This window comes from Fukomys damarensis, unplaced genomic scaffold, assembly GCF_012274545.1.
Source record: "Fukomys damarensis isolate Sample0158 unplaced genomic scaffold, DMR_v1.0_HiC HiC_scaffold_33, whole genome shotgun sequence".
Lineage (NCBI taxonomy): Eukaryota > Metazoa > Chordata > Mammalia > Rodentia > Bathyergidae > Fukomys > Fukomys damarensis.
The window spans coordinates 50654259-50671863 of record NW_022900945.1 but is presented as its reverse complement, the minus strand read 5'-3'; the positions used below and the strand labels follow the sequence as shown (position 1 = coordinate 50671863).

Here is a 17605-nt window from a genome sequence, read left to right as displayed (position 1 = left end):
CTTTTTTTTTTTTTTTTTTTGTAATGAGAACTGAACCCAGGCCCTTGTGCTTGCTAGGCAGGCACTCTGCCACTGAGCTACATCCTCACCCCTATACTATATGCTCACAAGGAACTTCCAGAATCTTACTCTAGCTTAGAAACTGCAGCATTCAGAACTTCGGAGGAGGGCCAAGGTTGTTAGAGGTCAAGATGTCCTACCCCTCAGATCACAGAGTACACAACTTCCTCTTTCTCTTTCAAAGAGAATTGAACCTATTTCCAACCGTTTGGTGGGTGTTCCTTTGGCTTTGTGATCGGATTCAACAGTGCCACGGCTCCTCAGAAGGGAACAATCCCATGACGTATGAGGCCCAGAATAAGCCTGAGCTGAAACACGTTAGGAGCAGGCTGGATTTGTCACAGGAACGAGAGGGGCTGATCTGAGCAGGCTCTGTACCTCCCTTCCCCAGCCCTGCCCAGAGGGTCTTCGTGCCTAGTGAACCAACTAATTTGCAGATATCTTTGCCCATGTCTTCCCTATCTCTGAGATACCTAGTGACACATGGAGATCCTTGTGGGTCACTAACCAGCCTGGTGCACTCTTGAGTTCTGCATCCAGCTGGACAGTTGGATCACGTTCGAGAATGTTTACAGGACCTTCACAATACAGGTACTAACATTATGGAGCGTCTTCTATGTGCCAGGCTCTTCTAGGCTTTTCGATAATTCACGTTTTCTTTAATCCCCATGAACATTGATTCAGTTTTTTTTTTTTCAGGTAAATTAGAAACTGAGAGTTTAAGTGATTTACCCAAGGTTACACAACTAGAGGGTGATGCCGGAAGGTCTGCGCCCCGTTACTCCCTAGAAACCATAAGACCCACCAGTGACAGTGCTGTTTCTTTTTCTTTTGTTCTTGTTATAATGTGACATCAGTGGAACACAAGAGCCTGCTGTTTGGGCAGCTGAGAACCCGGTGGTAGACACTGCTGCAGCCAAGAGCACTTACGGGCTAAAAAAGGAAATAACTTTCTATATGTGAATTCTGGCCAAATGGTCACAGATGCTGAAGAGTCTGGGAATCCTGACCACTGTGGGCTAAGACCCCCCAAAGTCATGATTAATTCTAAGAACAGCACATGTAGCAGCCAGCCAGTGACGAAACAGAAGCTAAAAGGAGAAACACAGGGCCTCTCTCGGGAAGAGGTAAAGTGAGAAAAGCCCTCCTCACTAGTTGAGACTGGAGTTCTGGTCACAGATTTATCTTAATCCATCAGTCCTAGGATCTTTCTTTCCTTTCTCTCCCCCCCTCCTCTCTCCCCTTTCTCCCTGCTCCCTCTCTCTTTTCCCTTGTCAGAGATACAGAAAGAACATGAGCTCTGGGGTTAGACCAACCAGGTTCAAGCCTGTTATGCAGCATCTGCCTCTTGTGAGACTCTGTACAAGTTGCCTAACCTCTGGGCTTCAGTTTTCTCTTCTGTGAAATGGGACGATGCTGCTCTCCTCACAGAGCTAATGGGAGGGTTGGAAAGTAGAGCTGTCAAACGCTTTGCACATGGAAAATATTCAAGTGCTATCTGCTTTTACTATTCCTGAACTTCCCTGGGCCTGTCTCATCTCATGTAAAAATGAGGGCTGAGCTGGATTGATCCCTAGGTTCCTTCAGCTCTACTGCCTTCTGAACTTATTAAGAGATGGTGAGAGCAATAAAGAAATCTGAGCATTACCATAAGTAGAAATTTCCTTACTAACTGCATAGATACTAATCAATTCCCTTGAGGTAACTCATCAGGACCTCCAAATATTTTGTTATAATTTAATATTTCTATTCACCATTACCTTTCTATCTTTTCTTTGTAAATATTTCTTCTTTCAACATTTTAAGAAAGAAAATTACTTATCCTAGCATAATTCTTTCTCTGCTTTGCTGGGTTCTCTCTACCTTCTTGGCTTTGATACAAACGTATGTCAGCGGAGTGTCTTTGAGTGGGTCACTCTGTCCTTGCCGGAATCAAAAAAAAAATTAAAGAGGAGTTAATTATCTGCCATTGGATAGACCAGGAGGAAAATTAAAGTCAGTACTTTATGTGATCCAGCTTCTCTTTGCTTGTCTCTCATTTCTGTTGTCTTCGGCTCTCTATAGCCATCAAGGTTCAGGGTTGCAAGTCCCCAATGGGGAAATCTGAGAAAGCAGCCCAAAGTGTCAACTCAAGAGCTACAGCTCCTGTCACATGCCTGGTTGCTTCCCCAGAGGCTGAAGTACCAACCCCCAAACTAAGTCGGGAAAAGAAGGAATATCCTAAATGTAAGATGCCTAACCACTTACAATCGACACCCCATCCTAACAATCATGAACAACTCTGATCCAGGCACCTTATAGTAGCGGCCAGCCGCTGGCCAGCAAAGATTTACCACAGAAAGAAACTTCAGGAAATTTAGACAGAATTGAGCACAGGGGCTAACACAGGAGTGCTACTGTCACATGAGCCGGGAGCTAGATTTGACTTCAATTCCACCTTTTACGAAGTGTGATGTTGCTCAAGTTATTCTCTCTGAGCCCTGTAAAAAGGGATGAGAAAAGAAAAGTCCCTATTTCCTCAGATTGTGTGAATCAAGTGAAAAAATTATGTTTGCACATACATATGAGAGAGAGAGAGAGAGAGAGAGAGAGAGAGAGAGAGAGAGAGAGAGATGCATTGCATAGGGTGTGTAGCTCATGGAAAAATCTCAATAAATGTTATTTTATTGTTATTGTGGTTACCACCTGGATTCAGATTCTTTTGTTACTCCTGATAAACTAAAAGTTGTAGCTGAGAGTCTGAAAGAAGAGTAAAGATTACTGAGATAACTGAGGATCGACCAGTTTTTCATGTAATTCGCCCCATATGTTCATTTTAGGCAAGTATTATTACAATGAAGGGAAATCAAATGATGAAGGTGCAAAAGAGCTCTGAGGTGACGGTTGCGTTCAAAGCCTCCAGCAACGTCTGGTGTAGCAGAGGAGCTCAGTCAACACCTTTACAAACTAAACTGAAGGGACATGATACTGTGTCTAAGGCATTCTTGCAGGAGGCTCTTTCAGCCCTTTCACATCAGAATTCTCTTAATTGGGAAGCAAGTGACTCTTGCCCTATGCCTCATTCCACCATATGATGGGTGGAATTATAGTACAGGTCCCAGGCATTGTTATTATTACTAGCAATAACAGCCTTTATTGAGAACCAGAGGTCTGTTAGATACTGTCCAGAACATGAGTCATTGGTCCAGAATTAGATTCAGACTCTGCGGAGTGGTCTTATAATCTAATTTTGACAAACTTGAAAAAGTTCCCCAGTCATCCGAGGGGAGGAGGCGGTGAAGGAACAGTCCACAGTGACAGATTCTGTCCTAGATGCATTTAGTCCTGCTTCGCTGAGGACAGGACTCTCACACAGGTGGAACTAAGGCTCAGTGACTTGCATCTTCCTAGTTCTGGTCGCCACAGTTATAAGGCAGGAGTCCCTAGGCCAGCTTCTAGCGTGCCCGGCTACTAACACTGAGCTTGGCCCCCAGGAATTGCTTACCCTCTATGTACATTCCCATGCCTTTCTTCATCAACCAGGGAGGACCCGCCTCCCTCAATTCGGCGTTTGGTGTTTTGAGTGACGCGAAAGCTATCGTTCATCTGTTGGTGTTGTTTTTCATAGAGTGTACACAGCCAGGTGTGGGGCACGGTCTGAGGCACAAAGGGAGATGGGGGTTGGAGGGCAGCACTGGGGTGAGGAGGGGAATGAGATGATGCAGTCTGCCTTCCAGGAGTGCAGGGTTGAGTTAGAGAGACTGCACGGCTAGTGGAGCAAACAATTCTCAATATACGTGTGAAATGCGAATGGCTTTACTGGGGAGCCTAAAGCCCAGCTGCTGATTCAGGGAGATACAGAAATTGTCATCAAATACTGTTGGGCAGGCTGCTATGTGCGGCTCCAGAGGACAGCACAGGATCAACAGAAGAAAGGAGAATTTTCAGCTATTCCTACAGTGGCTTCTCACTCATTTGCAATATGCCTTCTTAAGCAGACAGATGAGGGTATCAGTCGTGTAGGAAAGCACCGGTCACCTGCAGCCCACATAGTTTATGCTGAAGTCATTACTGAAGGATTGCTACAAATAAGGGGACTGCTGAGAGCGCAGTCCTTTTTAGTTTCAACTGCATGCGGGTGCTGTCATTAAATCTGTTGTTACAAGCACGCCTTTAGCCTGCGGGCTGAGAGCCACTCTTGACTCTTAGGCACAGTCTCTACCGCGCCTTCCATAACCCACGCCTGCCTCGTCGGCCCCCGTGCCCTGCTCTTGGTACCTTAACTGCACACTGGTTCTCATCCCGGTGCATTTGTTCATGTCGTTGCTTTGCCCGAAATTCTCTCATCTCTCTCTCGCATCCCCTACTCCTACTCTGCACTCCCACAAACATCACATCCATCCAACTCCTACTCAAGGCCTCCTCTGGGAAGGCCTTTCCACTCACACTCACCCAAGCCTGGGTCAGTGTCTCTCATGCATTCGGATGACACACTGCTCTTACTTCTACCCTAGTATCCACCGTATTTGGTTGTTCGTTTGTGTAGCCCTATGGGGCAGTGAGTTTCTTCAGTACTGATTCTTGGGACTCTCCAACTTCCAGCAGGAGAAGACACTCAGGAAATGTCTGTGAAACCAATCCAAATTTGCTTTTCCACACCCTTTCCCTCAGCACTCCATACAGTGCCGGTCACATAGGGGAGCATAATAAATATTTTCTTGATTGCATAAAAGCTGACCCCTGGGCCTTATCACTAGGCAGCAGAGTCATGTCTCAAATCACTCAATGTCCCCGGTTTAGCAGGAATTTGTGGCACTCCAAAAGCAGAGACCTAAGAGTTGATGAGCTCCACCCTTGGAAGAGAGATGCAGGGAAACTTACTGGCATGCATCATACTCGACCAGAAACTGGCACGAAGCCCTGGTTCTGTGACCCATTAATCTTTCATTTTTTTAAAACTTTATTTTGCAGAACTCGAGATTGAACCTACGGCTTTAACAGTGAGCTACATCCACAACCCCACAACTGTTTTAAATTTTTTTTTTGAGTCACTCAATTTCCCAGGCTGGCCTCAAATGTGAGATCCTCCTGCCTTGGCTTCCCAGAGTTCTAGAATTACAGGTAGTCTTTATTTTTTGTTATTTGAACAAGTCATCCCTATACTTGCCCTCCTCTGCAAAACAGAGGTAATGGCATTCACTGCATAGTGTTTTTGAAGATTCAACCATTCACTAAGATAAACTGAACATCTTTAATACAGTATTCAGTCTTGAATAAAACAAACATAGTCCTGTCCTTTTTGAGTCCACAAGAGAAAGTTAGAGAAGCACATTTTGAACAGTGTAAGGTTTTATTTTATTAGCAGACTTAAGAAGAAAGATTGGAATCTCCTTAGGACCACTATGCAATTTTACTGTTCCACCAAACATTTTCTTCAGTCACTAAGAAAACGTGTTATGCACTTAATAAGAGAAGCTAAGACAGTGAAGTTTTGATTTTGAGAAATGAACTGCTCATTTGAGGGGAAAGGCTGTTAAATCCCTGAGGGAAGGACTTGCACCAGATTTTGTTAATATGTATTTTTGAGGGAGGGTCTCACCATGTATTCCACCGTGGCCTTGAACTCACAGCAACTTTATTGCCTCATGCGCAACCTCACCCAGCAGATTTTGTTATTGAGGGTTTAACTTTTGTCAAGCCTGGTATCATTGAGGTACTGTTCTCAGAACTCAGAACTCTGTCCTCAGAACAGGGGTAGGTACATACTAAAAATTCAAAAACAACTTGTAAAAACTTTTGGAGAATAAATGGAAGGCAACATACAACCAAGTGTGAGAACGTGTCCGACAAGCTGGGTGATACTGTATTTAGAGCCCAGGAAACAGCTAAGAGCTGAGGTCAATGGCTCTGTTTCATTCTGCATCTGAGGGGGTTGGAGGAAGACGTGGCTATGAGTTTATTGATCTGGGGTGAAATGCTGAAATGCTGTTCTGTGATCAGTTAGCCGTGCATGGGCACAATGAGGTAGGCATCTGCAAAAGCACTGGATTGGGAATGGAGATGCCTGAGTTATATTCCCGGCCAGATAATTTATGAAGTCAAGGCATGAAATGATTCGTATTCAATATATAAAACCCTTCCTCTGGCTCCTCTGTTTTGACCCAAGTACCATATTACTATCATCAAACAAGTTCCCTAGTGACCCCTTCAATATTTAATTTGTCCCAAGATATGACACACAGAAAGAAGATGTTGAGCTTTGGGAGCTGGTATGTTTCCTTCCAGCTTCTAGGGCCACCTCTTTCTGTATTTTTATTAGTACAGTACGTTTGTAGTATACAGGGTTCACACTCATCTTAGGGAGTAGGTATATATACTTAACACATCTTAATTCTTTTATTCCCCTTCCCCTGTCCTTGCTTCCCTCTCCTTCTGTTGCTAGATTCCCTTCCCATTTGCAAAGGGTAGGACCTCCCATAGGACCATCTTTTTTTGCTTAGATTTTATTTATTTATTTGGTAATGGGGATCAAACTCGGGACCTTGCGCTTTTGAGGCAGGCGGCGGAACCACTGAACTAAATCCCTAGCCTGTGCTTTATAGATTTTAGAACCTGTTTCCATTGCAGAGGGCTCTGGTCTAATGAGAGCCTCCTCAAACCCAGTAAACCAGATTTAGGTCCTTGCCCCACACTCTCGTAGTACTCTGTACTTCCTCAACACCAGACCTCATTGACCTTACAGAAATAGGGCAGGAGAACTTGTGAAGAGCAGAGAATCCTTGTTTGTCTTTTCTCCCTCCTACTGCATCTCCAGTGGTGGGTACAAGGCCCGGAACCCAGCAACTACCCAAGAAACTTATTAAACAAATGAGTGAAAGGGAAGAAGGATGTTATAGGTGGAGGGAACATAAACAGCCAAAATAAAGATGTAAGAAACCGTAGAATACATGAATATATATGGGGAACTGCACAGCTTAAGTATTGAATATGTGAAGGAAAGATAGGGTGAGGCAGTGCTGCGCAGGGTTTCAAACAGCAGGTTCAAGTCTGAACTTTTAAAAGTGGTAGGAAGCCAATCAGATTACAGCTAAAGCAGCGAGGGAAATTACCATTGTATTTGGCAGAATTTATTCCTGCCATGGCAGCTTCCTCTGTCCCTCCCTAATACACTTCCTGCCAAGTAATGGATAATAATCTACAAAGAATTTTATGTGCTATACACCCAGTAAACTCACTCAGCTACAAATTTCTTTGGCTGAAGTTGAGGGGCCTATGGAGAGCCAGTATATTTAGAAAACTGGCTTCGGCCATGAACCTTTCACATTATCAACTGAGTATCTGGTACATGGTATCAATCTTAACTTTCCCTGACTTTGCCCGAGGGTCAGCAGGAAATCATAAATGAAAGATCTTTTACCCTACTTCCTCTGCCAGGGTCTCTGAAAATCTGCCTTATCCTTATACCTCCTAAGCTAATTTCTATTGTTCCCGCCAAGTGAGAAATCCTTCCTACTACTTCTTTCTGGTGTCCAAGATGTGCCTTTCTTGAACTTGGGCTTTACTTCTTCTAGGTGAGATTCCTTGACCACAGGCAAGTCAGCAGGTGAGACTCTGGGGCAGGCCAGACCAAAGTCACATTTTCTGTGTGGAACTAATTTTTTTACTTCCCTGGGGACGTGCAAGGTGTGAGTGACGGTGGGAAGATCAGGAAAATGTCTCCAGTGACTGAGTGTGGAAAACCTGTCCCAAATCTTGGAAGGATATAACATTTCTTTCTTTTTGCTTTCTTCTAATTTCCGCTTCCTTTTTCTTCATTTCCTTCCCTTCTGCTCTTCCCTATTTTTTTTTTGTACTACCTCCTGCTTTTTCTCTCTCATTCTACCCTCATCCTTTTCTACCACTCTCTTTGCTAGTAACAGCTGCCTTTTATACAATTCTCACAGGGTTAGGCCTGTGTCACTGCTTCTTATGCGTTACCTCATAGCACCGTATAAGCTAAAGAATCGTATCTCTGTCCGGTTTGCGGATGAGGGAAGTCACACACAGACCGAAGAATTTATACAAGCTCAGTAGACAGTAGCAGGGGTTTGAACTTCCGTTACTGAACTCCTAAGCTCACTTTCTTTAAATCATTACACGGTTTCTCGTCCTCCATTTTCAGCTTCCTCTTGCCATTCCTCTTTTCTGACTTGCTGGTCTCTCTGTACTCCTGCCCCTCTCTCCCATCTTCTTTCTTTCTCTTAGACACCTAACATAGTCACTGCAGGTCTGCGGCTGATCCTGAAGGTACTGAGCATTGCACATAATACCCAGAAGAGCTGACAGGCCATTCAAATTCTTATCGTCCATTTTCCTTGAGAGCAAATAAATGCTCCTCAATTTCTAACTTGTGGAGGCTAAAGGAGGGGATTCTCCTCACCTACAGTAAAGGAGAAGATGTTTAACCACAAACTAGAGGAAACGCCTCAAGACCTGGATGGTTACTGATATGGAAAGGAGTGGAGAGAGAATACTTTTTGCTCTCTCAGGGCCTCCCTCCTTCTCAGGGACTCCACACACTCTCAAGTATAGGGTCCTGGGCCTGGAAAAAAATCAGACAAGGAGGTTGGTCTCTGTCAAAGAGCTAACTCAGGAGGCTAGGAGGCCTAGACTATGGAATGCAACAACCCTACCCTTTCTTTCTATTAGCATAAACAAGGTCCCAGTAAGAACAAGGGCATGCTGGTAACATACATATAGAGGTCAAAACCTGAACTTGACAACCTCTAATGTCTCACCCAAATATGATGTTTTATTCTTCTAAGAAGAGAATATGCATGTGCAGCTCTCTCCTTTTTGTCATCTTAGGGATTAGGATTGGTTAAGGGTTTTCAACTGTAAAGACATATATTGTTCACCAGTAAGGATTTGGGAGGTAGGAGAGTCAAGAGTTGATTCAGCATTTCTGAATCGGTCAGCGTTTCTTAGATTCTCTGGAAAGCTTCAGACAGCTTGGCTTGCACAATCCTGCCCACAAGCAGGAAGGAGTGGGGAAGGGGGAGAAGGGAAGACAATGAGTGAGGATCCCTGTTTACTGGGGGATGGGGAAAGCTTTTCTCCATCACTCCTTAGACTTCAGATTTCTCCCATACCTTAGTGACCTGAACTAAGTGCATTAGACGTTGGAGAAAGCGCTATTTGGCCTTCTCACTCCACTACTGGGAGAGGAACAGGGCATTAAGTGGTCAGCCATTGTGTCAGAAATACCAGTGTTTCTTACCCCTCTCTTCACTCAACCAAGATTTGCTGACCACCTGCTCTGGGCCTCCGATGACAAAGGAAAAGCTAAGTCTCTTTGTCTCAAAAAGTCCCCACTGGAAGAACACAGACAGGCAGAAGGTTGCAAGGCATGGTGGGAAGTACTGGGAGGAAGGGATGAACACTCACAATGTCACTGCAGTAGCTGAAGAGAGAGGAAGGAGAACTCCAGAAAACAATGATTGAGTTAAGTTTTGAAAGGTAAGTGGGATTCACCTAGGAGTGACAGGGCAGGTAAGAGGGGCCTTTGGGAATCTGTCAGGACTTGGCATGATTAAACAAAAGGAACTCCTGGGTATCGTTTATAGGCAGAAAGTTTAGAAAGCCAGGCTGCATGTTTGGAATGGCAATGTTGTTCCGAAGCAGGAAGATCAACACTGCCTATGGCTTACCAGCTGGGGGAAGCCAAAACACATCTGTGATACCTTGAGAGTGCCTGAAAGCATGCTTTTGTTTACTACCTTTCAATACAGCTGGTGCATGTTGGGCAACTCTGATCACGACCCATGCCTCCTCCAAAGCCAAATTTGCCACACCCATCTTCACTCTATTCTCTTGCACCTAGTCAGCTGTATCCCGTGGAGCCGTTCAAAATTGCTTTTCCGCCCAACAGCCATTCGAACATATGGAACACTTGTGATACAATTTCTAGCATATCACATACCTCATCTCTTTCGATTTCTCCAGAACCTCTGGTGTCGGTACTCCTTTCCATACCGACTTGTCTGATGAGGAAATAATGAAGCATGTGTCCAGGGCCATGTCTGCAAACTCCAATCCTGTGTTTCTTTCCACTACTCCAGTGTTTCTCCAACTGCAGTCCTGAATAGTCTGCACCAGGAACATCTGGTCTGCTTGCTGCAAACCCAGATTCTTGGAGGTCACCCCACCCTTCCTGAAGTAGAATCTCAAGTAAAGGCGTAGAATCCACTTTGTAACACACCACAGTTGGGCTCTAAATCCACTGGTCTGGGATCCATGATCTATGTGGCTTCAAATCCCTTTTTATTTCTCCGGAGGAGGCGGGTGTTTAGGGGAAGCCTTTTGGGTACATTTGACTTCTAAATTGTACTTTCTCAAACAACATGTCGGTATGAATTAATGCTCACAGCAGGATGGGGCCTTCCAGACCTCTGGAGAAACTCCTCTCTCTCTCTCCCCTGTCTGCAGAAGTCTTGGTGTGGGTTCCCTGCCTGTGCCAAGATGAGTGACTGGAGCTTCCTGGGAGCGTTCCTGGAGGAAGTACACAAGCATTCCACCATAATCGGCAAGGTGTGGCTCACTATCCTGTTCATATTCCGCATGCTCGTGTTGGGCACGGCTGCCGAGTCTTCCTGGGGAGATGAGCAGGCTGATTTCCAGTGTGATACCATTCAGCCTGGCTGTGAGAATGTTTGCTACGACCAAGCCTTCCCCATATCCCACATTCGCTACTGGGTGCTGCAGATCATCTTCGTCTCCACGCCATCCCTGGTGTACATGGGCCACGCCATGCACACCGTGCGCATGCAGGAGAAGCGGAAACTACGGGAAGCCGAGAGAGCCAAAGAAATCCACCGCGCTGGTTCTTACGAATACCAGGTGGCTGAGAAACCAGAGCTGTCCTGCTGGGAGGAAATGAATGGAAAGGTTGTCCTCCAGGGCAATCTGCTCAACACCTACGTCTGCACCATCCTGATCCGCACCACCATGGAGGTGGCCTTCATTGTAGGCCAGTACTTCCTCTATGGAATCTTCCTGAACACCCTGCATGTCTGCCGTAGAAGTCCCTGCCCCCACCCCGTCAACTGTTACGTATCTCGGCCCACAGAGAAGAACGTCTTCATTGTCTTTATGCTGGCTGTGGCCGGGCTGTCCCTCTTCCTCAGTCTGGTTGAACTCTTCCACCTGGGATGGAAAATCAAACAGCGATTTGTCCAGTCGAGGCAGAGCGTGGCTAAGTGCCAACTACCTGGCCCCTCTGGAGGAGCAGCCCAGAGCTGCACACCTCCCCCTGACTTCACTCAGTGCCTGGAGAATGGCCCTGGGGGGAAGTTCTTCAGTCCCTTCAGGAACAATATGGTCACTCAGCAGAACACAGACAACATGGCCACTGAGCAAGTGCAGGGCCAGGAGCGGATTCCTGGGGAGGGTTTCATCCATATGTCCTATAGTGAGAAGCCTGACCTGCCCAATGGAGTCTCATTAGGTCACCACCTTCCCCATGGCTACCACAGTGAAAAGCGTCGTCTGAGCAAGACCAGCAGCAAGGCCAGGTCAGATGACCTATCAGTGTGAACCTCCACAATGGGAGAACCAGGCGGGGTTGGAGAAAGAGGCCTCAGAGAAGGAAGATACATCCTTTTTGATCCCATATTCTCATTCTCATTACTGCTCTGCTCCTTTTGGGCCGTGAATCTCATTTGCATTGCTTATTAATTCTAGAAGGTATAACCGGGTTCTTGAGAGTTTGGTCATGATGGCTGCCCAGCAGGCTGTTGTCCCCTCCTCATTTTTTACCAGTATACTCAGAGAAGTCTTTCAGATTATGCACTGAATAGGGGAAGGGAAGGGAAGGGAACTGTGGCAAAATCAGGCTGGAGAAGGATAGCCCTAAGAATAGAATGCCAGCAATGTATCAGATAAGTTCCCAAGTTCCCGTGGCTCTCTTGACCTCATCTCCCCTCCCCGCCAAAGAAGAACTCAAAATTCTCGTCCAAGAGAGCACCAATCAAAAAACTTGATTATCTGTGCCCTTGAATCTGTTGTTTTCTCTGTTGGGCCATACTTTGTAGTGGTGGTGAGGTGGCCTATGGCTGCGGTTGACTACCCTTCCCTCTACCCAGTCTTAAAAGGACATCCTTGGAACTTGACTAGCTTCAATTTTACAAGTGCCTTGGCATGTATCTCAGGCAAATGTCCCACCTTGGTGATGCTGTGGCCTTTCCTTCTGCCAGGGTAAATGAGCCCATGAGGGTGCCAGCTCCTCCAGAGAGTCGCTGTATGCACAAACTGCCACCACCTCATATCCTGTGCCTCCTGAACTGTTTCTTACAGTTCAGCCCAATGGTAGAAGCCATCCTGTACTTCTTCACTTGGCTGTTTATCCAGTGTTCCTCTGAAGATCACTTTATCAATAGGAATGACCCCCAAATCACTGTCCTCTCTCAGATCCTGAACACACCACCAGCCACTGAGAGCAGTGGAATTTTCCCAGGATGTATTAAAAAAAGAACACTGTCTTCTTAGATTCCCTTTGGGGAAAAAGATACTGGAAAATATTTTCTTCTATTTCTCTTATTAACTGCCAACTTAGACTATCAGGCAGAGGTATGATGACAGCTATTGAGGTACCCAGATCTCTCTTTCCCTGGAGGCATCCGCAGGGACATGGAAGAAGTAGGGGAATCTTAGCAAGACCCTGAAAGTGCACAGAGAGTCCTACATCTCCCCAATTCCTTTATTGAGACTGCCAAGGAAAGGCAGCAGAAAAGTGCTGCCTTCCCCATGGACTGGCTTTGTGTCTCTACTGAGTGGATCCATAATGGGATGGGGGCTGCCATTGTGAATCAGGTGACAGATGCTAAGAATTGGATATTGAGAATACCAAGACATTATTACGTGTAAAAGATGCATGCGTGTGTGTGTGTGTGTGTGTGTGTGTGTGTGTGTGTGTGTGTTGGTGAAGGGGAGGGGAGTCTCAAAATAAGGAAAGAAAACTGTAGAGAACCTGTGCCTTCTAATTGCCTGGCAGAGGGCCCAAGCCTCATTGTCTTAGTGTTATTCACCTCAACAGATACACATGAGAGGTTGGGACAGAGGAGGTTAAAAGCTCAAAGAAGACCCAGCTTTTCCTCTACCTGCTCATTTTTGGACCACTCTGCAACTATTTTGATGCTGTTGGTGGGTAGAGAGAAGAACTTGAGAGAAGAGATAGAAAACACACCAGCTGAGACCGTTTTTTTAAGAGCAGGACAAATTTATTGAGAGAAAGAAAGCTTCTGTCTAAGAGAGACACAAAGGGGGCCAGAAATTGGGTTGTCTGCTCAACCCACTTCTCCAAGATGTTTTATACAGCAAAGCCATGTGGTGAGGTGGGTACAAAGGGGGACAAAACTATAAGACCCAATGGAAAATTACAAGGTGGGCATGAGGTGAGGCAAAACCGTGACCGACCAATAAGATTCTAAGTATGGACACCCAGGTAATATTGATCAAACGTGGGAGCAAGTCACACAGCAAGCACACAAGGATTTTCAGTAAGGGTGGGGGTCAGGGATATTTCCAGGAAAGGCTGGATTAAGTCCTTGGCCCCCCACCCAGGTGATTGATACCTTCTTAGAATATCAGTCACTGCTCTTTATCCCCAGGGAAAGCACAAAGGTATAGTAGTTTCACTCCTTTTACAATTCTGGCCTTCAGTGAATGTGTCTTGATTGTCCTCGTGTTGGCTCCATGCTGTGTTGGCTCCTCCACCTACCGTCAAACTGCCTACAAGATATCTAATTATACAAGATATCTAATTAACTTGCCTACATGTAGTATTCCCCCCTCTGAAGAAGTACCCCTAAATGCTGTGAGGGGACAAAGGGTGAAGACAGCTCTGGCTACTTCCAGCTGAAGAGGGTCGTAGTTGTGATCAGCAGTTAGAGTTACTCTACAGAGAGTCTATCTAAAGGCCATCCATAGGCACCTGGCATTGTCATCTTGGTAGCTGCATAGCTTTTAAGAATGAAGGAGACAAAGCCAAAGAAACAGTTAAGAATATATGGGCCAAATTACAAGGTCAGCAGGGTTGCTATGAATATAGCCCACAAAGAGGATAAGGAGAAGGTCCAGGGACTTCCGAATCCAACACAGAAGTTGTATAGTTTAGTAGTTATGAGCTATTTACAAGGTCGAACTGGTGGATCCCAGTAAAAGAAGTCTAGCACATTTGTCATTGACTCCATTTGTATGACTGCTTGGAGTTTGAGAGACTATTTTGGAAAGAATGGGTCATCCCAGGTCCCTGGAGGGAACACATTTATTATCTGGCACTGGCATTATGATCCTCTCTTCTTCCATCTCTGAAATGTGTTTTGTGAAATAAATGATTTTTAATTCAAAATTCTATGAGATTAGTCCAGGTTTTCAGGAAGGAAAAAAAATGAAATATGTGTAATCTGTCTTAATAAAACCTGTCTCCACATTTATCTGTTGTGTGACTTTGATACTGACTGTAAGAGAAGCATGGCAAGTGTGGTGGGGGAGCATGGGGCTTTGGAATCATACGTGCAAGTGTTAAAATTCCTGATGTTGATTTATATCTTCTCTCCAGCAAGCACCTTAATATCTGAGACTTTGTTTTCTTATCTAATTGGGCCTAGGAGAATCTAACTCATAGGATTGTTAAATGAGAGACTATTTATAAAGAATTCAAGCTAGGCATGGTGGTGCATGCCTGTAATTCCAGCATTTCGGAGGCTGAGGCAGGAGGATCACTGTAAGTTCAAGGCCAGCCTGAAGTACATATAAGACCTTGTCTCAAAAAACCTTAAAAAGGGGCTGGGGGCTGGGCGTGGTGGCACACACCTGCAATCTCAGCACTCAGGAGGCTGAGGCAGGAGGATCACTGTGAGTTCAAGACCAGCCCGGGCTACATAGTGAGTTCCAGGTCAGTCTCAACTACATAGTGAGACCCTGTCTCAAAATACAAAAACAAAAACAAAAAAGGGCTGGGGATTTAGCTCAGTGGTTCTGCTGTCTGCTTCACAAGCACAGAGACCTAAGTTCAAGCCCCAGTCCAAAAGAAAAAAATCCTTAAAAAAAATTCAGAAGAGTGCTTGGGGTATAATAGTCTGTCACTAAATGGGAATTGTTATTATCTTTATTGTTTTTGCTATTACTGTGAATGCACGGTGTTTGAAAACCTGGGATATTGACGGATGATTCCAGAACTTCCCCTTTTGAAATTCACAATTTGATTCATCTAAAGTGATCAAATTAACACAATACAAGGAAACAATTAAAATAGAACTGAATGGAAATGAACTTATTATTCGTTCTTAGAACCATAAGTCTCCAGGAAGTAATAGAAATGGAAAAGGAAAGGCCAGACCTGGACCTGAATGTATGGCTAAGGCTGAAGAGGTGGAGAGCTCAAGGACGGCAGTAAAATAGGTCTTAGGGTCCTCACGTTAGAGATGTGGGAAGCCAGGTCCAGGGAGGTTCTCCAACAGTGGTGCAGCTTCTTGCCTGCCTCTCTGATTGGAAATGTGTATCTTTGAAAGAGGAGAAACGATTCTTCCTCCAAACAAGGGTCAAGGAACCCCCTAGCCCTTCACCCATAAAAAGGACCACTTTAAAAGAAAGAAACGCATGCTTTAAAAAGAATGGACAGAAGTGTTTAGCAGGGCAGGAAACCTCCCTTGAAGATGTCTTGCAGGAAGATCACTGACTGCGTCTTAGGGCATTGAGGCTGAGATTGGGGTGTGCACCTGACACCCGCCCAAGAGTAAGGTGCTCAGCCCAGGGGTTTTCAACTGTAAAAAAGATCTGGTACTCATTTTTTTCTCCTAGGAAAAAAGTGAATGTACATCTCCTAGTTTTATAAACATAGCTACAAAATTTAACAGTTTATACTGCATTATGCTTGGACTGCAAAAGCCCAAAGGACTTATTTCATAGTAAGATTTCAACCTTGTGCATTTCTACTCTCATTTTCTCCCTGCCACCAAGTTTTCATCTCTAAATCTTGTTGATAACACAGTGAACACTGAATTTTAGGCCCCTTCAGGATTCTATTCTTCATTTTCTTCCTCTAGTGGTAGATAAGACCAGAATTTCTACCACTGGTGCTTCATTCCAATGGCTAAAGACTTTTAAGTGGTTAAACACTAACAAAACTCCTATGAAGAATGAATTTTGGATATTTCTCTAACATCAAATTTTGATAGCAGAATCAAGAAATCACACAATAACAAATGTTGGCGGGGTTGTGGGGAGAAAGGAACCCTTCTCCATTGTTGGTGGGAGTGCAGACTGCTGCAACCACTATGGAAATCAATATGAAGATACCTCAAAGAGCTTGGACTGGAGGTTCCATTTGACCCAGCCATCCCTCTGCTGGGTATCTTTCCAAAAGAACTAAAAGAATCATATCACAGAGAAGTATGCACACCCATGTTTATAGTGGCACAGTTTGTAATAGCTAAATCTTGGAAACAGCCCATTTGCCCATCTGTTGGAAACTGGATAAAGAGGATGTGGTTTTTCTATAAAATGGAATATTATTCAGCCATAAAGAATGAGAAAATAGATTCATTCATAGGAAAATGGATACATATTGAAGATACACTCCTAAGTGAAATAAATAAGTCACACGTGTAAATACCGAATAGTTTCCCTGGTGTGAATAATCTGCAATAATACATAAGATCCTAATAAGATTACTGACATTTAGAAATGTGAAGAAAGGAGCTAAAGGTGTAGGGAAGGTGGGATGGGTAGCGGAAGGGTAATAAGGGAAAATAAAAAAAATGTGAGATAATGAAAAGATGAAAATAAAGTGTTTGTAGATGGGGAGGGGAAGAGGGGGTGAAGGGAGGGCAGGGGTAAGGGGAAAAAATGAGAATCAAGACTTGTCATGTAGAGGTACGAGATCCCAACAATGAATGTAACTGTATTGTATCCCTAAAATGTACCAATAAACTCAATTAAAGCTGAAAAAATTTTTTTGATAGCAGAGAGATAAACTTGGATGTGAGGCATCTTGAAGGTTGTTTGAAACACCATTTTCATGATCTGTAAATGAGGAAAATGGTGAGGCAGGAATAGGCTCTCAAAAATAATACATCACTTCCCAGGAGAACCTGGGAGATCCTGAAAGCCCCCCGAGTCAGTACATGTATTGACCCTTAGTGACAAAAAGAATTTTCAAATAATAAATAAATAGAATAAGTTTTTTTTTCTTGTTGTTAGTGACCCGACTACCATTAGAGATGGGTAGATTTTGATCATTAGAGATGGGTAGATTTTTGTCATCATCTCAACAGAAAAAGAAAATTTTTCATTCAACAAATATTTATTGAACAGCCATTTTGAGCCAGGCATTATATTAGGCTTTAGGAATAGAATTTTATAAATCATCACAGCTCCTGCCCTTTCTAGCTTACTGCCTAATGGGAAGGGCCTCCCGAGCAAGTAAACAAATCACATAAGTACAAGGGAGGGAAGGTCTTTCTGCAAACAGGATGAATGGAAAGTCCTTTTTGAAGAGGTAATTGAAACATCTGACAGATGTGAAGCC

At 44.4% G+C, this 17605-nt stretch overlaps 1 protein-coding gene across 1 annotated transcript in view; it reads left to right on the top strand.

The window, feature by feature from the left end:
- Window positions 1-13688, top strand: part of Gja5 (gap junction protein alpha 5) — a 17149-nt gene extending 3461 nt beyond the window's left edge. Inside the window, exon 2 of the mRNA XM_010629486.2 lies at window positions 10507-13688. Within this exon, the coding sequence (XP_010627788.1) occupies window positions 10540-11613 (1074 nt within the window). The 5' untranslated portion in view covers window positions 10507-10539 and the 3' untranslated portion in view covers window positions 11614-13688. The remainder of the gene's footprint in view (window positions 1-10506) is intronic.
- Window positions 13689-17605: the final 3917 nt, after the last annotated feature.